Consider the following 21,576-nt stretch of genomic DNA (forward strand, 5'->3'; position numbering starts at 1 on the left):
CCCGCCCCTCACCCTACCCTGCGCCCCCGGCCCCGCCCCCGCCCCGCCCGCGCGCCGCACAGACCCCGCCCCTCGCCTCAGACCCCGCCCCATCCCCCGCCCGCTGGCCCCAGGCCCCGCCTCCTCACGGCCCGCGCCCCCCGCCCGGGCCCCACCCCCCGGCCCTCAGGCCCCGCCCCCTCTCCCGCGCAGCCCAGGCCCCGCCCCCTGCCCCACCCCGCGCCCCAGACCCCCGCCCCTCACAGGCCCGCGCGCCCCAGGCCCCGCCCCTCGCGGCCCCACGCGCCGCACAAGCCCCGCCCCTCGCCCTACTCTGCGCCCCAGGCCCCGCCCCCTCCCCGCCCGCGCGCCTCACAGACCCCGCCCCCTCCCCCGCCCGAGCGCCCCAGGCCCCGCCTCCTCACGGCCCGCGCGCCCCGCCCGGGCCCCACCCCGCGCGCCGAAGGCCCCGCCCCCTCTCCGTCCGAGCGCCCCACAAACCCCGCCCCTCGCTCGGGCCCCACCCCCCGTGCCTCAGGCCCCGCCTCCTCGCGCCGCACAAACCCCGCCCCCTTCTCATCAGCTCTCTCCAGGCCCCGCCCACTCACCTCGCAAGGCCCGCCCCTTTCCCCGTCAGCGCACGCCAGGCCCCGCCCACTCGCCTCACAAGCTCCGCCCCTCGGTCGGGCCCCGCCCCCCACCCACCTCAGACCTGATAATAATAATACTAATAATGATGGTATTTGTTAAGCACTTACTACGTGCAAAGCACTGTTCTAAGCGCTGGGGTACATACAAGGTGATCAGGCTGTTCCACGGGGGGGCTCACAGTTTTAATCCCCATTTTGCAGATGAGGTAACCGAGGCACAGATGTGAAGTGACTTGCCCAAAGTCACGCAGCTCACAGTTGCCAGGGCTGGGATTTGAACCCATGACCTCTGACTCCAAACCCCGGGCTCTTCCCACTGAGCCACGCTGCTTCGAAGGGTAAAATGGGGGACGTCTCGGAGGAATCAATCGTATTTATTGAGTGCTTACTGTGTGCAGAGCACTGTACTAAGCGCTTGGGAAGTAAGGTGAAATCAATCAATCGTATTTATTGAGCGCTTACTGTGTGCAGAGCACTGTACTAAGCGCTTGGGAAGTACAAGATGGCACCATATAGAGACGGTCCCTACCCAACAGTGGGCTCACAGTCTAAAAGAAATGGACTAAACCACCTCCGAGTCCTGGTTCAGAGTCCCCCCCGGGGCTCTGTCGTGGCCTTGGGTGCAGCCGCTGAGGTGGTCCGTAGTCCGGGCCCTCCCACGGCCGCCCCCCAGCATCCTCCAGCTGCGGAGGGAGGTGTATGTGCGGACCTATTTAAGTGGGTGGAGTGTGTCGGCAGGAAAAGTGCCAAATTTAGGCATCGCTAAATTTTGGGTCTGCTTTGCTTGTAGAAACCCTGATGTGCCTTGATGAACTGATCTGGGGTGAATCTGGAATCCAGAACCTAGGCCTGAGACCCTGGGCCAGGCCGAACCTCTCTCCACTCAGCCCAGCCCCGTGGGGAGGCGACCGACCCCACAGGCAAACACGCTCCTTTGATCCTGCGAGTTTATTTAACACAGTCTACACGCAACTGCAAACATGTTACGCATACGATGCTACTGAGGTACAAAACTCCAAACAAGGTATCTCAATGGTACTGACTGTACAATAAAGCCCCCCCCCGCCCCCCAAAAAAAGGAAGCCAAAACAAATAAAACAGAAGAGCAAATTTACATTTTGCCGAGGCTCCCCTGCGGCTCCAGGCCCGGCAGCCTCCTGGCTGGCCAATCTTGAAGGGGGAAGGGGAAAGGAAGGAGGAGGAGGAGGAACGGGAAGGGGGGCGGGAACCGGGGCTGGCTCAGATCCCATCCGCCCCAGGAGGGCCGACGAGCGGCTCGGTCCCGGGGTCCGAGGTTCGGCCTCTACGAGTGTCTCGGCGGGCCGAGGCGCCCAGGCCCGACCCCCTCCCCCGACCCCCGGTTACAAAGGTACGCTATTCCGTAGGATGGGACCGACCGAGTCCCGGCCATCACCGGGACGAGTTGGAGCTGGAGCGGCTGCGGTGGCGTCGGCGGCCCGGGGAGCGAGAGCGGCGGCGCACGGGGGACCGGCGCCTCGGAGACCGGGACCTGGATGAGGGCAGAGCGGGGCCGGCCGTCAGACGGTGGACGGGGAGGCCGGCGGTGACGCCGGGCCCCCTCGCCCGCCGCAGCCGGCCCCTTACCTTCTCCTCATACGCGGGGGTGAGCGACGCCACATCGGGGGCGGTGGCAGCATCCTCCTCGGGGGGCTGAAGCGCCGCGGGGGGGGGCCTCGGCCAGGGGGCCAGCACCGCCGTGGCCGTGATCTCCTGGCCGTCGATTTGTCCTGTCGACCAAAAAGGCAGCGGCCACGTCGGCGGGGCGGACCCAAATGCCCATCTGCTCTGCTCGACCGACTAGTCTACACAAGGTAACCGACCTTGGCGACAAGGTCACCCCCCGGCTGGCCACAGACCACCGCTCCGTGAGTCTCGCGGCGGGCACCCCAGTTGGATCCCGCGTGTCCGGGCCCGCCCTCCCTCCCGGGTTGGGGGTTGAGGCCGGCACTTACCGCCGTCCATGTGCTTCAGGGCCTTCTCTGCCTCGTCCGGGCTCTCGAACTCCACGTAAGCGTAGCCTTTGGAGAGGTGGGGGTGCATCCTTTCCACGGGCATATCGATCATCTTGATCTTCCCATAGGTGGAAAAGATCTCCATGATGTGGTCCTGCAGGGAGACCCCGTGTCAGCGGGAGCCCCCACCCTCAGCGGCCAGGGAAACGAGGGGTGGGCTACCCGGCCAGGAGGCCCTAGCCCACTCCCTTTCACGGTTCGGGACCCCTCCCCGCCGACCCCTCATGGGTCTCCAGCAAGCTCCCCATAATAATTATAAGAGTAACTCCTGGGGCATTTAAGTGCTTACTACGGGCCAAGCATTGATACAAGTTCCCTTCCCACCTGGGGCTCATGGTCTAAAGCAAAAGGACAAATACTGAGCATCCATTTTACAGATGAGGAAACTGAAGCCCGGAGAAATGAAGTGACTTGTCCAGGGCCCTACAGAAGGTAAGTGGCGGAGCTGGGATTCGAGCCCAGCGCCTCTGACTCACTCCCAGACCTGCACTCTTCCCACTAGGCCCCACTATTCCTGCTGTACCCTCCCCAGTGCTAAGCGTTCGGGAAGACCTAGAGAATTTAATTTATTTTGGCGCAGTCTAAGCGGTACCACCGCAGGGTGCCCCCGGGCGCTATCTGCGGGGGTCCGGGGAGGGCCGGCTCTCACCTTGGTCACGTTCCGGGTGAGCCTCCCGATGTGCACTTTGGTGGGCTTGGGGGACGGGCTCCGCCGCTTCCGTTCCTTCTCATCTCTCTTGGGCAGTTTGGATCTGATGGGGCAGAGGCAGGCGAGAGGATGGGATCAGAACCGTCCCCGGGCCCCTGGGGGACATCTCACTCCCATTTGACAGATGGGAAAACTGCAGGCTCATCTGAGAGGTCGGGTGGCTCGCCCAAGTGACACAGCGGGGACGTGAACCCAGATTCCACGCACTTTCTCCTAGGCTGCGGCGACCCCCTCCCCACCAGGCCCGCCCGAGCCCTCACTTGGACCGCGAGCGTCTTCTGTTGTCGTGGCGGCGGCGCGAGGGGCTCGGGGACCCCGAAGAGCTGCTGGAACTGGAGCTACGAGAGGTGCTGGAGCTGCCGGAGCGGCTGGAAGCCGACGAGGAGCTGGAGCCGCTGCTGGAGCCGGTGCTGGTGCTGGAGCCGGAGCTGGACGTGGAGCTGGAGCGGGACCTGCCGGGGCGAGAGCCCGCCGGGAGAGCTCAGCCCCGCGGCGGGACGGCCCCTGGGACCGCCCGCGCGCTCTCGAGACCCAAACGGGGCCAGGGCCAGAGGGCCGACGGCCTGCCCGCCTCCCGGCCGGCCAACTGGGCTTCTCTCTCCAGCCCCTACCTGGTGCTGCTGCTGCCGCTGGAAGCGCTGCGCCTCTTGCGCGCCTTGTCGCGCCCGCGGTCCTTGTCCGACTCCTTGGTGCCCCCCTTGTCCTTCGATCGGTCCTTCGACTTCTCCTCCGCGCGGTCTTTGCGTTTGGAGGGAGACGGAGCCCTGGGAGGGGGAGAACGGACGGCTGACCACGGCTGAACCTGGCCCGGCCCCCTTCACCCACCGGCCTCCAGCCAGGGGAGCCAAAGGCCTTCCGGGGACGTCCGGGGACTGACCGGCCAGCTGCCACCGGTGGCACCCCCCAACCACGGAGCAGTTCCCGTGGACCGGCGTGGAGCCCCTGAACAGTCAGGCCGCCATTAATAATAACAACAACAATAATAATAATGGCATTTATTAAGCGCTTACTATGTGCCGAGAACTGCTCTAAGCGCTGGGGTGGTTACAAGGCGATCAGGTTGTCCCAAGGGGGCTCACGGTCTTAATCCCCATTTTTACAGATGAGGTAACTGAGGCCCAGAGGAGCTAAGTGACTTGCCCAAAGTCACACAGCTGACAAGTGGCGGGGCCGGGATTTGAACCCATGACCTCTGACTCCAAAGCCCGGGCTCTTTCCATTGAGCCACGCTGTTTCTCTACAAGCAGCCCTGGACTTACCTGGTGCTGGACTTTTTATTGTTTTCTTTGACTCCGAGCAAGCTCTTCTTTTTCATCCCTGATAAATCCATCCTCCCCTTCCGAGCAGGTCAGAGCAGGGCGGGCGGGCCGGCCTCACTGATCTGAACTCGTGCTCTTGAGGCTCTGAGAAACGATCCCTGAGCGGTTGCAATTTACTCCAGCGAGCAGCCTGGCAACAGGGTGGGAAGGAAGAATGCCTGTGTCGGCAAAGGCAACTTTCATTCATTCATTCATTCACTCAATCGTATTTACTGAGCGCTTACTGTGTGCACAGCACTGTACTAACCGCTTGGGAAGTACAAGTTGGCAACATATAGAGATGGTCCCTACCCAACCGCGGGCTCACAGTCTCGAAGGGGGAAGACAGAGAACAAAACATATTAACAAAATAAAACAAATAGAATAAATATGTACAAATAAAATAGAGTAATAAATACGTACAAACATATATACAGGTGCTGTGCGGAGGGAAAGGAGGTAAGGTGGGGGGATGGGGAGGGGCAGGACAGGGAGAGGAAGGAGGGGGCTCAGTCTGGGAAGGCCTCCTGGAGGAGGTGAGCTCTCAGTAGGGCTTTGAAGGGAGGAAGAGAAAACAGGCTTCCTTTGCAAAAACAAAAAAAACAAGATACAATAAAAGCAAAAATAAAAAACCCCAAAAACAAAAAACAACCCAAAAATGGAGGACCGCCCCCCCGACTTCGACAGAAGGAACCCACTGCGGAACACTAGCAGAGACGGCCTTGGGGTGGGAGCACTAGGGCTGGGGCATGGGAGCATGTGAGCAGGGGAAAAGCCCAACTGTCTCAGGAGCAGAGGGGACCCAAAATGCCACCTCTTGTCATCCCCAAGCCATTCATTCATTCATTCAATTGTATTTATTGAGTGCTTACTGTGTGCAGAGCACTGTACTAAGCGCTTGGGAAGTCCAAGTTGGCAACATATAGAGATGGTCCCTACCCAACAGCAGGCTCACAGTATAGAAGGGGGAGACAGACAACAAAACAAAAGATATTAACAAAATAAAATAGAATAAATATGTACAAATAAAATAGAGTAATAAATACGTACAAACATATATACAGGTGCTGTGGGGAGGGGAAGGAGGTACGGTGGGGGGATGAGGAGGAGGGGGCTCAGTCTGGGAAGGCCTCCTGGAGGAGGTGAGCTCTTGGCAGGGCTTTGAAGGGAGGAAGAGAAAACAGGCTTCCTTTGCAAAAACTTAAAAAAAAAAAAAGATACAATAAAAGCAAAAATAAAAAAAACGAAAAACGGAGGACCGCTCCCCTGCCTCGACAGAAGGAACCCACTGCAGAACACTAGCAGAGAAGGCCTCGGGGTGGGAGCACTACAGCTGGAGCATGGGAGCGTGTGAGCAGGGGAAAAGCCCTACTGTCACAGGGGCAGAGGGGACCCAAAATGCCACCTCTTGTCATCCCCAAGCCATTCATTCATTCATTCAATTGTATTTATTGAGTGCTTACTGTGTGCAGAGCACTGTACTAAGCGCTTGGGAAGTCCAAGTTGGCAACATATAGAGATGGTCCCTACCCAACAGCAGGCTCACAGTATAGAAGGGGGAGACAGACAACAAAACAAAAGATATTAACAAAATAAAATAGAATAAATATGTACAAATAAAAGAGTAATAAATACGTACAAACATATATACAGGTGCTGTGGGGAGGGGAAGGAGGTACGGTGGGGGGATGAGGAGGAGGGGGCTCAGTCTGGGAAGGCCTCCTGGAGGAGGTGAGCTCTCGGCAGGGCTTTGAAGGGAGGAAGAGAAAACAGGCTTCCTTTGCAAAAACTTAAAAAAAAAAAAGATACAATAAAAGCAAAAATAAAAAAAACGAAAAACGGAGGACCGCTCCCCTGCCTCGACAGAAGGAACCCACTGCAGAACACTAGCAGAGAAGGCCTCGGGGTGGGAGCACTACGGCTGGAGCATGGGAGCAGGGGAAAAGCCCTACTGTTTCAGGGGCAGAGGGGACCCAAAATGCCACCTCTTGTCATCCCCAAACCATTCAGTCATTCGATCGTATTTATTGAGCGCTTACTGTGTGCAGAGCGCTGTACTATGCGCTTGGGAAGTCCAAGTTGGCAACACATAGAGCCGGTCCCTACCCAACAGCGGGCTCACAGTCTAGAAGGGGGAGACAGAAAACAAGACAAAACATATTAACGAAGTAAAATAAATAGAATAAATATGTACAAATAAAATAGAGTAATAAACATGTACAATCAATCAATCGTATTTATTGAGCACTTACTATGTGCAGAGCACTGCACTAAGCGCTTGGGAAGTACAAATTGGCAACACATAGGGACAGTCCCTACCCAACAGTGGGCTCACAGTCTAAAAGGGGGAGACAGAGAACAAAACCAAACATACCAACAAAATAAAATAAATAGGATAGAAATGTACAAGCAAAATAAATAAATAAATAAATAAATAGAGTAATAAATATGTACAACCATATATACATATATACAGGCACTGTGGAGAGGGGAAGGAGGTAAGGCGGGGGATCAATCATATTTACTGAGCGCTTACTGTGTGCAGAGCACTGTACTGAGCGTTTGGGAAGGACAAGTTGGCAACATATAGGGGCAGGAGGGGGAGAGGAAGGAGGGGGCTCAGTCTGGGAAGGCCTCCTGGAGGAGGTGAGCTCTCAGTAGGGCTCAGGCAGATCGGGGGCACTCGGCCCCTCAAGCGGTCGAGAACACGCTGGGGGGGACCCCTCCTGCCTCACCCACCGGCAAGCAAACCAACCTCGGGCTACAGAGATGAAGGAAGGTGGATGCCCTTTCCCCTGGAAGGCAGGGGCAGTTGCCATTCCCCTCTGTGTACTTTGGTGGGTTCGATCCACTCTAGGCTTCTCCCCGGAATCAATCAATCAATCGTATTTATTAAGTGCTTACTGTGTGCAGAGCACTGGACTAAGCGCTTGGGAGGTACAAGCTGGCAACATAGAGAGACAGCCCCTACCCAACAGTGGGCTCACAGTCTAGAAGGGGGAGACAGAGAACAAAACCAAACACACTAACAAAATAAGATAAATAGAATAGATAAGTACAAGTAAAATAAATAGAGTAATAAATATGTACATAATCAGCGATCAGGGCAAAGCACCGTGTCTCTTTGTGCAGGACCCAGCCAAAAACCCCGCACAAGGCCGAACGCTTTGGGGTGGAAATAAGGGGCACCGCGTTTTGATCTTTTAACCGAACTGTGGTGGGCAGGGAGGATTTCGGGCCTCCCCCGAGTCAACATTAACGGTTGATGGTGGGGTAAGGGCGGCACAGTAACCATGGACCCCCGGGGTCAGGAGTGGACCCGACGGTTGGGGAGGTTACGAGTTACGGTGCGACTTTGGGGACAAAGTCTCCGCGCCTCAGTTTCCTTTTTTGCAAAACTGGCAACAGGAAGCGGGAGGGGTACTGTCGTGCTGGCTAAAAACGGCTACAACTACTGCAGGGAATTCGAGGGGTTTCTACACTGTGAGCCCACTGTTGAGTAGGGACTGTCTCTATATGTTGCCAACTTGGACTTCCCAAGCGCTTAGTACAGTGCTCTGCAATCAATCAATCAATTGTATTTATTGAGCGCTTACTGTGTGCAGAGCACTGGACTAAAGCGCTTGGGAAGTACAAGTTGGCAACATAGAGAGACAGTCCCTACCCAACAGTGGGCTCACAGTCTAGAAGGGGGAGTCAGAGAACAAAACCAAACATACTAACAAAATAAAATAAATAGAATAGATATGAACAAGTAAAATAAATAGAGTAATACATATGTACAAACATATATACAGGTGCTGTGGGGAAGGGAAGGAGGTAAGGTGGGGGGGATGGAGAGGGGGAGAGGAAGGAAGGGGCTCAGTCTGCACACAGTAAGTGCTCAATAAATACGATTGATTGATTGATTGAGGGGCCCGCCATCCGTGGACAAAATCTTGACCTCGAAAGTCCAGACACGGCTCCGTGGGGGGGCGGGGGGCACAGGCTGATGATGATGATGGCATTTATTAAGCGCTTACTATGTGCAAAGCACTGTTCTAAGCGCTGGGGAGGTTACAAGGTGACGAGGTTGTCCCACGGGGGCTCACAGTCTTCACCCCCATTTTACAGACGAGGGAACTGAGGCCCTTAATGATGGCATTTATTAAGCGCTTACTATGTGCAAAGCACTGTTCTAAGCGCTGGGGAGGTTACAGGGGTGATCAGGTTGTCCCATGGGGGGCTCACAGTCTTCATCCCCATTTTACAGATGAGGGAACTGAGGCACTTCACACTTCCCCCTTTCCTCGGCCACCCGGAAGAACAACCCTGAATCGGGACCCCGTCTTTCGGCGACCACCGATTAGGGCGAGCTTCCCCGGGGGGACTCTAGCCTGTGAGCCCGCTGTTGGGTAGGGACCGTCTCTATATGTTGCCAACTTGTACTTCCCAAGCGCTTAGTACAGTGCTCTGCACACAGTAAGCGCTCAATAAATACGACTGAATGAATGAACGGGCAGCTCCCACATGCCCAGCCAGAAGCGTTTAGCACACCCCGGTTGGGGCCACAGTGACCAAGAGCTTGTCAACGGCCCGGAGCCACTCGGACACTTGGGCAGGGGGGCGCGCAGAATAATAATAATAATAATAATAATAATGACAATAATAAATAAATCATATTTATTGAGCACTTACTGTGTGCAGAGCACTGTACTAAGCGCTTGGGAAGTACAAGTTGGCAACATATAGAGATGGTCTCTACCCAACAGTGGGCTCACAGTAATAATAATGGCATTCGTTAAGCACTTACTATGTGCCAGGCACTGTACTAAGCGCTAGGGTACATAAAAGATAATCAAGTAATCAAGTCGCATTTATTGAGCGCTTAGTGTGCACAGTACTGTACTAAGCGCTTGGGAAGTACAAGTTGGCAACATATAGAGACGGTCCCTACCCAACAGTGGGCTCACAGTAATAATAATAATAATGGCATTCGTTAAGCACTTACTATGTGCCAGGCACTGTACTAAGCGCTAGGGTACATAAAAGATAATCAAGTAATCAAGTCGCATTTATTGAGCACTTAGTGTGCACAGTACTGTACTAAGCGCTTGGGAAGTACAAGTTGGCAACATATAGAGACGGTCCCTACCCAACAGTGGGCTCACAGTAATAATAATAATAATAATAATGGTATTCTTTAAGCACTTACTATGTGCCAGGCACTGTACTAAGCGATGGGGTACATAAAAGATAATCAAGTCGCATTTATTGAGCGCTTAGTGTGCACAGTACTGTACTAAGTGCTTGGGAAGTACAAGTTGGCAACATATAGAGACTGTCCCTACCCAACAATGGGCTCACAGTAATAATAATAATAATGGTATTCGTTAAGCACTTACTATGTGCCAGGCACTGTACTAAGCGCTGGGGTACTTAGAAGATAATCAAGTAATCAAGTCGCATTTATTGAGCGCTTAGTGTGCAGAGTACTGTACTAAGCGCTTGGGAAGTACAAGTTGGCAACATATAGAGACGGTCCCTACCCAACAGTGGGCTCACAGTAATAATAATAATAATGGCATTCGTTAAGCACTTACTATGTGCCAGGCACTGTGCTAAGCGCTGGGGTACATAAAAGATAATCAAGTAATCAAGTCGCATTTATTGAGCGCTTAGTGTGCACAGTACTGTACTAAGCGCTTGGGAAGTACAAGTTGGCAACATATAGAGACGGTCCCTACCCAACAGTGGGCTCACAGTAATAATAATAATAACGGCATTCGTTAAGCACTTACTATGTGCCAGGCACTGTACTAAGCGCTGGGGTACATAAAAGATAATCAAGTAATCAAGTCGCATTTATTGAGCGCTTAGTGTGCACAGTACTGTACTAAGCGCTTGGGAAGTACAAGTTGGCAACATATAGAGACGGTCCCTACCCAACAGTGGGCTCACAGTAATAATAATAATAATGGCATTCGTTAAGCACTTACTATGTGCCAGGCACTGTACTAAGCGCTGGGGTACATAAAAGATAATCAAGTAATCAAGTCGCATTTATTGAGCGCTTAGTGTGCACAGTACTGTACTAAGCGCTTGGGAAGTACAAGTTGGCAACATATAGAGACGGTCCCTACCCAACAGTGGGCTCACAGTAATAATAATAATAATGGTATTCGTTAAGCACTTACTATGTGCCAGGCACTGTGCTAAGCGCTGGGGTACATAAAAGATAATCAAGTAATCAAGTCGCATTTATTGAGCGCTTAGTGTGCACAGTACTGTACTAAGCGCTTGGGAAGTACAAGTTGGCAACATATAGAGACGGTCCCTACCCAACAGTGGGCTCACAGTAATAATAATAATAATGGTATTCGTTAAGCACTTACTATGTGCCAGGCACTGTGCTAAGCGCTGGGGTACATAAAAGATAATCAAGTAATCAAGTCGCATTTACTGAGCGCTTAGTGTGCAGAGTACTGTACTAAGCGCTTGGGAAGTACAAGTTGGCAACATATAGAGACGGTCCCTACCCAACAGTGGGCTCACAGTAATAATAATAATAATGGTATTCGTTAAGCACTTACTATGTGCCAGGCACTGTGCTAAGCGCTGGGGTACATAAAAGATAATCAAGTAATCAAGTCGCATTTACTGAGCGCTTAGTGTGCAGAGCACTGTACTAAGCGCCTGGGAAGTAAAAGGCGGCAACAGATAGAGACGGTCCCTACCCACCAACTGGTTCACACTCTTTGTGCTTTCCCGGGAGCTTAGTACGGTCTTCTAGGCTGTGAGCCTGAGCTTTATCTGTTACCGACTGGTATTTCCCAAGCGCTTAGTCCAGTGCTCTGCACACAGTAAGCACTCAATAAATACGACTGAATGAGTGCTCTGCACACAGTAAGCGTTCAATAAATTCGACTGAATTTAATTCACTTAATCATATTTACTGAGCACTTACTGTGTGCACCGCACTGGACTAAGCGCTTGGGAAGTACAAGTTGGCAACATATAGAGACGGTCCCCACCCAACAACGGACTCACAGTCTTTGTACTCCCCCGGGCGCTTAGTACGGTGCTCTGCACCCAGTAAGCGTTCAATAAATTCGACCGAATTCATTCATCCATTCGTATTTATTGAGCGCTGTGTACAGAGCACTATACTAAGCGCTTGGGAAGTCCACGTCATTCATTCATTCGTATTTATTGAGCGCTTACTGTGTGCAGGGCACTGTACTTAGCGCTTGAGAAGTACAAGTCGACAACAGAGACGATCCCTACCCACCAGTAAGCACACAGTAAGCGCTCAATAAATAGGATTGAATGAATGAATGACTGAATGGAATGTGGTGGAGTCGGGATTCAATCAATCAATCGTATTTATTGAGCGCTTACTGTGTGCAGAGCACTGTACTAGGCGCTTGGGAAGTACAAGTTGGCAACATATAGGGGCAGGAGGGGAAGAGGAAGGAAGGGGCTCAGTCTGGGAAGGCGTCCTGGAGGAGGTGAGCTCTCAGTAGGGATCGGGGGCACTCGGCTCCTCAAGCGGTCGAGAACACGGCGGGGGGACCCCTCCCGCCTCACCCACCGGCAAGATTCGAACCCATGACCTCTGACTCCAGAGCCCGGGCTCTTTCCACTGAGGCACGCTGGGGATGAAGACTTTGAGCCCCCCCACCGTGGGACAACCTGATCACCTTGTCACCTCCCCAGTGCTTAGTGCTTTGCTCCCCAGTGCTTTGCACATAGTAAGCGCTTAATAAATGTCATTATTATTATTATTATTATTATTATAAGGAAGGGCTCCCCCCGCTCCCCGCAGCGGCCCGCTTCTAGACTGTTGGGTAAGGACCGTCTATGTTAATCAATCAATCAATCATATTGATTGAGCGCTTACTGTGTGTAGAGCACTGTACTAAGCGCTTGAGAAGTACAAGTTGGCAACACATAGAGACGGTCCCTACCCAACAGTGGGCTCACAATCAATCAATCAATCATATTAATTGAGCGCTTAGTGTGTGCAGAGCACTGTACAAAGCGCTTGGGAAGTACAAGTTGCCAACACATACAGACGGTCCCTACTCAACAGTGGGCTCACAGTCTAGACGGGGGAGACAGAGAACAAAACAAAACATATGAACAAAATAAAATAAATAGAATAGATATGTACAAGTAAAATAGAGTAATAAATACGTACAAACATATATACAGGTGTTGTGGGGAAGGGACTTCCCAAGCGCTTAGTACGGTGCTCTGCACACAGTAAGAGTTCAACAAATACGACTGAATGAATTCTCCCCCTCCTCCCCCATCTAACCTCCTTCCCTTCCCCACAGCACCTGTATATATGTATATATTTTTGTACGTATTTATTACTCTATTTATTTTACTTGTACATATCTATTCTACTTATTTTATTTTGTTAATATGTTTTGTTCTCTGTCTCCCCCTTCTAGACTGTGAGCCCACTGGACCGTCTCTATATGTTGCCAACCTGTACTTCCCAAGCGCTTAGTACGGTGCTCTGCGCACAGTAAGCCCTCAATCAATCGTATTTATTGAGCGCTTACTGTGTGCAGAGCACCGTACTAAGCGCTTGGGAAGTACAAGTTGGCAACATAGAGAGACGGTCCCTACCCAACAGTGGGCTCACAGTCTACAAGGGGGAGACAGACAACAAAACAAAACATATTAACAAAATAAAATAAATAGAATAAATATGTACAAGTAAAATAAATAACAAAAACGTACAAACATATATACTATTTATTTATTTTATTTTGTTAGTATGTTTGGTTTTGTTCTCTGTCTCCTCCTTCTAGACTGTGAGCCCACTGTTGGGCAGAGAACAAAACATATTAATAAAATAAAATAAATAGAATAGATATGTACAAGTAAAATACATAGATAACAAATACGTACAAACATATATACTATTTATTTATTTTATTTTGTTAGTATGTTTGGTTTTGTTCTCTGTCTCCTTCTAGACTGTGAGCCCACTGCTGGGAAGAGAACAAAACATATTAACAAAATAAAATAAATAGAATATATATGTACAGGTAAAACAAATAGATAAATACGTACAAACATATATACTATTTATTTTATTTTGTTAGTATGTTTGGTTTTGTTCTCTGTCTCCCCCTTCTAGACTGTGAGCCCACTGTTGGGTCGGGATTGTCTCCATATGTTGCCAACTTGTACTTCCCAAGCGCTTAGTACAGTGCTCTGCACACAGCAGGCGCTCAATAAATACGATTGATTGACTGATTGAGACAGAGAACAAAACCAAACATATTAGCAAAATAAAATAGGATATGTACAAGTAAAATAGAGTAATAAATATGTACAAACATATACAGGTTGCCAACCTGCTCTGCTCTGCACACAGTAGGCGCTCAATAAATACGATTGATTGATTGAGACAGAGAACAAAACCAAAAACATATTAGCAAAATAAAATAGACTAGATATGTACAAGTAAAATGGAGTAATAAATATGTACAAACACATATACAGGTTGCCAACCTGCTCTGCACACAGTAGGCGCTCAATAAATACGATTGATTGATTGAGACAGAGAACAAAACCAAAAACATATTAACAAAATAAAATAGACTAGATATATACAAGTAAAATAGAGTAATAAATATGTACAAACATATATACAGGTTGCCAACCTGCTCTGCACACAGTAGGCGCTCAATAAATACGATTGACTGAGACAGAGAACAAAACCAAACATATTAATAAAATAAAAAAGATAGGATACATATGTACAAGTAAAATAGAGTAATAAATATGTACAAACATGTACAGGTTGCCAACTTGCTCTGCACACAGTAGGCGCTCAATAAATACGATTAATTGATTGAGAGAGAACAAAACCAAACATATTAATAAAATAAAAAAGATAGGATACATATGTACAAGTAAAATAGAGTAATAAATATGTACAAACATATGTACAAGTTGCCAACCTGCTCTGCACACAGTAGGCGCTGAATAAATACGATTGATTGATTGAGACAGAGAACAAAACCAAACATATTAACAAAACAAAAAAGATGGAATAGATATGTACAAGTAAAATAGAGTAATAAATATGTACAAACATATGTACAGGTTGCCAACCTGCTCTGCACAGTAGGCGCTCAGTAAATACGATTGATTGATTGAGACAGAGAACAAAACCAAACATATTAACAAAATAAAATAGACTAGATATGTACAAGTAAAATAGAGTAATAAATATGTACAAACATATATACAGGTTGCCAACCTGCTCTTCACACAGTAAGAGCTCACGAAATACGACTGAATGAATGAATGAATGGATGAATGAATGAGTTCCTCCGCCCTCCCCCATGGCGGGCCCATCTCCCGCCCGCGTCCCCTTCTTCATCCTCCTCGGGCCGGGCCCGGCCCCGCCATCGGCGCCCCCCGGGCGGTCGGGCGGACGGACGGACGTCCCCCGGTCCGCGCTAGGCCGGTGAGGCGGCGGATGGCGGCGCAGGGGGGCGGATGGCGGCGGATTCCCGGCGGCACTTACATGATCCCCGCGCCAAGGCCGCCCGGCGCCGAACCGCTCCCTCTGGGCCTCGTCGCGCCTCTGTGACGTAACGCGCGAGGCGCGGGAACGGACAGGGCGGCGCGCGCTGATGACGTCACGGAGGGGCGGCCTGCGCCGCCGTCGCCGAGTAACAGTCATTCATTCATTCAGTCAGTAGTACTGTTGTTACTCCTTCAAAGCCCTAATAATAATAATGGCACTTATTAATCAATCAATCAATCAATCGTATTTATTGAGCGCTTACTGTGTGCAGAGCACTGGACTAAGCGCTTGGGAAGTCCAAGTTGGCCACAAAGAGAGACAGTCCCTACCCAACAGTGGGCTCACAGTCTAGAAGGGGGAGACAGACAACAAAGCATAGTAACAAAATAAATATGTACAAATAAAATAAATAAATTCATTCATTCAGTCGTATTTATTGAGCGCTTACTGTGTGCAGAGCGCTGTACTAAGCGCTTGGGAAGTCCAAGTTGGCCACATAGAGAGACGGTCCGTACCCAACAGCGGGCTCACAGTCTAGAAGGGGGAGACAGACAACAAAACATAGGAACAAAATAAAATAAATAGAATAAATATGTACAAATAAAATTAATACATTCATTCATTCAGTCGTATTTATTTAGCGCTTACTGTGTGCAGAGCGCTGTACCAAGCGCTTGGGAAGTACAAGTTGGCAACATATAGAGACAGTCCCTACCCAACAGAGGGCTCACAGTCTAGAAGGGGGAGACAGAGAACAAAACATATTAACAAAATTAAATACATAGAATAAATATGTACAAATAAAATAAATAGAGTAATGAATACGTACAAACATATATACATATATACAGGTGCTGTGGGGAGGGGAAGGAGGTAAGGCGGGGGGGATGGGGAGGAGGGGGAGAAGAAGGAGGGGGCTCAGTCAGGGAGAGGTGAGCTCTCAGTAGGGCTTTGAAGGAGTAACAACAATAATGCTAATGATGGCATTTCTTAAGCGCTTACTATAATAATAATAATGGCATCTATTAAGCACCTACTGTGCACAGAGCACTGGACTAAGCGCTTGGGAAGTCCAAGTCGGCAACATATGGAGACGGTCCCTACCCAACAACGGGCTCACAGTCTAGAAGGGGGAGACAGACAACAAAACTAAACATGTGGACAGGTGTCAAGTCGTCAGAACAAATAGAATTAAAGCTAGATGCACATCATTAACACAATAAATAGTAAATATGTACAAGTAAAATAGAGTAATAAATCTGTACAAACCATATGTACAGGTGCTGTGGGGAGGGGAAGGAAGTGGGGCTGGGGGGCTGGGGAGGAGGAGAGGAAAGAGGGGGCTCAGTCTGGGAAGGCCTCCTGGAGGAGGTGAGCTCTCAGTAGGGCTTTGAAGGGAAGAAGAGAGCTAGCTTGGTGGATGTAGGGAGTGAGGGCATTCCAGGCCAGGGGGAGGACGTGGGCCAGGGGTCGACGGCGGGACAGGTGAGAACGAGGCCCAGTGAGGAGGTTAGCGGCGGCAGAGGAGTGGAGGGTGCGGGCTGGGCTTGAGAAGGAGAGAAGGGAGGTGCGGTAGGAGGGGGCAAGGTGATGGACAGCCTTGAAGCCAAGAGTGAGGAGTTTTTGCTTGATGCGTAGGTTGACAGGCAGCCACTGGAGATTTTTGAGGAGGGGAGTGACATGCCCAGAGCGTTTCTGCACAGTGATGATCCGGGCAACAGAATGAAGTATAGACTGAAGTGGGGAGAGGCAGGAGGTTGGGAGATCAGAAAGAAGGCTGATGCAGTAATCCAGTCCAGGATAGGATGAGAGATTGAACCAGCAAGGTAGCAGTTTTGATGGAGAGGAAAGGGTGGATCTTGGCTATGTTGTAGAGGTGAGACTGGCAGGTTTTGGTGACAGATTGGTTCTGTGAGGGGTGAATGAGAGAGAGGAGTCGAGGATGACACCAAGGCTGCGGGCTTGTGAGACGGGGAGGATGGTAGTGCCGTTTACAGTGACGGGAAAGTCAGGGGAAGGGCAGGGTTTGGGAGGGAAGATAAGGAGTTCAGTCTTCGACATATTAAGTTTTAGATGGCGGGCAGACATCCAGATGGAGATGTTCCGAAGGCAAGAGGGGACACGAGCCTGGAGGGAGGGAGAGAGAGCAGGGGCGGAGTTGTAGATTTGGGTGTCATCAGCATAGAGATGATAGTTGAAGCCGTGGGAGCGAATGAGTTCACCAAGAGAGTGAGTGTGATGGAGAGCAGAAGGGGACCAAGAACTGACCCTTGAGGAACCCCTACGGTAAGGGGATGGGAGGGGGAGGAGGAGCCCGCAAAGGAGACTGAGAATGAACGGCCGGAGAGATAAGAGGAGAACCAGGAGAGGATGGAATCCGTGAAGCCAAGGTTGGATAGCGTTTTGAGGAGAAAGGAGTGATCCACAGTGTTGAAGGCAGCTGAGAGGTAGAGGAGGATTAGGATAGAGTAGGAGCCGTTGGATTTGGCAAGAAGGAGGTCATTGGTGACCTTTGAGAGGGCATTTTCGGTGGAGTGTAGGGGACGGAAGCCAGATTGGAGGGGGTCGAGGAGAGAGTTGGCGTTGAGGAATTCGAGGCAGCGGGTGTAGATGACCCGTTCTAGGAGTTTGAAAAAGAAGGGTAGGAGGGAGATAGGGTGATAACTAGAACGGGACGTGGGGTCAATAGAGGGTTTTTTTAGGATGGGGGAGACATGGGCACGTTTGAAGGCAGAGGGGAAGGAACCAGTGGAGAGTGAGTGGTTGAAGATGGAAGATAAGGACAGGAGGAGGGAAGAGGCAAGAGTTTTCGTAAAATGAGAGGGAATGGGGTCTGAAGCACAGGTGGATGAAGTAGCACTTGAGAGGAGGGAGGAGCTCTCATCTGAAGATACTGCTGGGAAGGATGGGAGAATAGTGAAGTCCCTGCACACATCCACCAAGCTAGCTCTCTTCCTCCGTTTAAAGCCCTACTGAGAGCTCACCTCCTCCAGGAGGCCTTCCCAGACCGAGCCCCGTTTTTCCTCTACTCCTCCCCATCCCCCCTGCCCTACCTCCTTCCCCTCCCCACAGCATTTGTATATATTGGTACAGATGTATTACTCTATTTATTTTACTTGTACATATTTACTATTCTATTTATTTTGTTAATGATGTGCATATAGCTTTAATTCTATTTCTTCTGATTATTTTGACACCTGTCTCCATGTTTTGTTATGTTGTCTGTCTCCCCCTTCTAGACTTTGAGCCCCTTGATGGGTAGGGACCGTCTTTATATGTTGCTGACTTGGACTTCCCAAGCGCTTAGTACAGTGCTCTGCACACAGTAAGCACTCAATAAATACGACTGAATGAATGAATGAATGAACTGTGAGCCCGTTGTTTGGTAGGGACAATCTCTATGTTGCCGACTTGTACTTCCCAAGCCCTTAGTACAGTGCTCTGCGCACAGTAAGCACTCAATAAATACGATTGAATAAATGAATGAGAGCGGGGGGAATGGAGAAGGGGGAGGAGTGACTTTGGGGAGCTCAGACCTGATGGAGTTAATTTTACTAATGAAGTAGGCAGCCAGATCGTTAGGGGTGAGGGATGGAGAAGGGGGAGGAACAGGGGGCCTGAGAAGGGAGTTAAATTTACGGAAGAGCTGATGGGGATGATGGGCATGGGTGTCAGTAAGGGAGGAGAAATGGTTTTGCCTGGCAGAGGAGAGGGCAGAGTTAAGACAGGAAAGGATAAACTTGAAGTGAATGAGGTTGGCTTGGTGTTTAGACTTTCGCCAGCAGCGTTCGGCAGCTCGAGCATAAGAGCGAAGGAGGCGGACAGTGACAGTGATCCAGGGCTGTGGGTTAGTGGTACGAGAGTGGCGAAGGGAAAGGGGAGCAAGCGAACTGAGCTGAGTAGAGAGGGTAGAGTTGAGTGCAGTAATCTGGTCATCAAGATTGGGTACAGAGGAAAGGGAGGCGAGGTGGGGTGTGAGGCGCTCAGAAAGATGGATGGGGTCAAGAGAGCGAAGGTCTCTGTGAGGTAGTAATATAGATTTACAGGGGAGAGGAGTGTGAGTGAGGAGGCAGGTGAGAAGGTTATGATCAGATAGAGGGATTTCAGAGGTGGTGAGGGTGGAGATAGTGCAGCGGTAGGAGATGATGAGGTCGAGGGTGTGGCCAAGTTGGTGAGTGGGCGAGGAGGTTGGCAGCGTCAAGGAGAGATAGAAGGCGGGCGGCAGAGGAGTCACCAGGGATGTCCATGTGGGTGTCTCTGGGGATCAGAGTGGGCATGGAAAAGGAGAGAAGGAAGGTGAGAAAGGAGTCAAAATCATTAAAGTATGAAGTGTGGCAGGGGCGTGGCGATAGGTGACGGCTACAAGAATCTGGAGGGGGTGGTAGAGGTGAATAATGTGGGCTTCAAATGAGGGGAAGGAAAGGGAAAGGGGAGGAGGGATAGTGCGAAAGCACCTTTTCCAGTGAGTCTGGGGGAGTGGGAGAAGAAGAGGCCTCCGCTGGAGAGAGCAGCAGAAGGGACCGTGTCACCCAGGGTGAGCCATGTTTCGGTTAGGAGGAGGAGGAGGAGAGAGTGGGAAAGGAACAGGTCAGGGATGAAAGGGAGCTTACCTATAATGGAGCAGGGGTTCCCTAAGCCACACTTGGCAGCAGCTGTGGAGGGAGGGGAGGGAAAGGGAAGGGTGTAAGGGGAGGGGAGGGTTTGGATTGGGATGAGTTGGCAGGGAGAGGGGGAAGAGGGGTGGTGATGAGAAAGGAGAACTGGGATGAGGTGGGAGTGGGGAAGAGGGGAGGGAGGGGGTTGGAAGGGACGGGTTGAGGGTTGGCACAGGTACAGAGGGATTCTAGGGAGGGGGTGAGGAGGAGCGGTGGGAGAAAGAGAGGGAAAGAGCTGGGTGGGAGAGGGGAAGGGGAAGGTGAGGACTGCGAAGGGCAGATGGGAGCAGGGGAATTGATAGTTCATGGTGAGGTCAGCGAGGTAAATAATAATAATAATAATGGCATTTATTAGGCACTTACTATGTGCCAAGCACTGTTCTAAGCGCTGGGGAGATGACAAGGTGATGAGGTTGTCCCACGGGGGGCTCACAGTCTTCATCCCCATTTTACAGATGAGGTAACTGAGGCCCAGAGAAGTGAAGTGACTTGCCCAAAGTCACATGGCTGACATTTGGCGGAGAGGGATTTGAACCCATGATCTCTGATTCCACAGCCCGTGCTCTTTCCACTGAGCCACGTTGCTTCCGAGCAGCTAATAATTAACATGCAGTGGCAATAATAAAATAAGGAGACGATGACATCCCTGAGAGCAGGTAACAATTAGCGAGCGAGAGCAATAATAAAATAAGCAGACGATGACATCGCTGAGAGCAGTTAACAATTAACATGCGATGGCCATAATAAAATAAGCAGATGATGACATCATAGAGGGCAGTTAATAATTAAGCTGCAGAAGCCCCCATAAAATAGGCAGATGATACCCACAGCAGAAGGATGAATTGTCCATGGGTCAGTCAAATGAGATCGAAAAGGCTAATGAAGAGCGTGGCTCAGTGGAAAAAACGCGGGCTGTGGAGTTAGAGGTCATGGGTTCAAATCCCAGCTCTGCCAATTGTCAGTTTTGGGCAAGTCACTTAACTTCTCTGGGCCTCAGTTCCCTCATCTGTAAAATGGGGATTAAGATTGTGAGCCCCCCGTGGGACAACCTGATCATCTTGTAACCTCCCCAGTTCTCCTGCGCTTAGAGCAGTGCTTTGCACATAGTAAGCGCTTAATAAATGACGGTCTCTACCCAACAACAGGCTCACAGTCTAGAAATGCAGCTTCAATCATTCATTCATTCAATCGTATTTATTGAGCGCTTACTGTGTGCAGAGCACTGGACTAAGCGCTTGATCTACTGACCTCCAAACAACCCCCCCGGTTCTTGGTGCAGCTGGTCTGCAAAGGGACAGGAGTGCAGAAAAGCAACGATCTTCTGTGAAGCAGCGTGGCTCCATGGAAAGAGCCCGGGCTTTGGAGTAAGAAGTCATGGGTTCGAATCCCGACTCGGCCAATTGTCAGCTGTGTGACTTTAGGCAAGTCATTTAACTTCTCTGGGCCTCAGTTACCTCATCTGTAAAATGAGGATGAAGACTGTGAACCCCCCGTGGGACAACCTGATCACCTTGTAACCTCCCCAGCACTTAGAACAGTGCTTTGGACATAGTCAGTGCTTAATAAATGCCATTATTAGTATTATTATTATTAATGGAAAGAAGAGTCCAGGGGCTCTTGGCAGAAATGTCTCTGAGGTGGTGGAGGATGGAGTCCTATGGATGGCAGTTTTGGAGTAGGGAGGAAAGATTAAAAAAGGTCATGGGAGA

General features: G+C 50.7%; 1 protein-coding gene across 1 annotated transcript; it reads right to left on the minus strand.

Annotated features, from left to right (window-relative positions):
- Positions 1–1,961: 1,961 nt before the first annotated feature.
- Positions 1,962–15,264, minus strand: RNPS1 (RNA binding protein with serine rich domain 1). The gene is given in 9 exon segments (XM_038762265.1): positions 1,962–2,139; positions 2,235–2,320; positions 2,322–2,377; positions 2,603–2,756; positions 3,312–3,414; positions 3,632–3,823; positions 3,983–4,135; positions 4,631–4,820; positions 15,210–15,264. Coding segments are annotated over 8 exon segments (915 nt in total). The 5' UTR covers positions 4,702–4,820; positions 15,210–15,264; the 3' UTR covers positions 1,962–2,039.
- Positions 15,265–21,576: the final 6,312 nt, after the last annotated feature.

Source organism: Tachyglossus aculeatus, chromosome 21, assembly GCF_015852505.1.
Source record: "Tachyglossus aculeatus isolate mTacAcu1 chromosome 21, mTacAcu1.pri, whole genome shotgun sequence".
Lineage (NCBI taxonomy): Eukaryota > Metazoa > Chordata > Mammalia > Monotremata > Tachyglossidae > Tachyglossus > Tachyglossus aculeatus.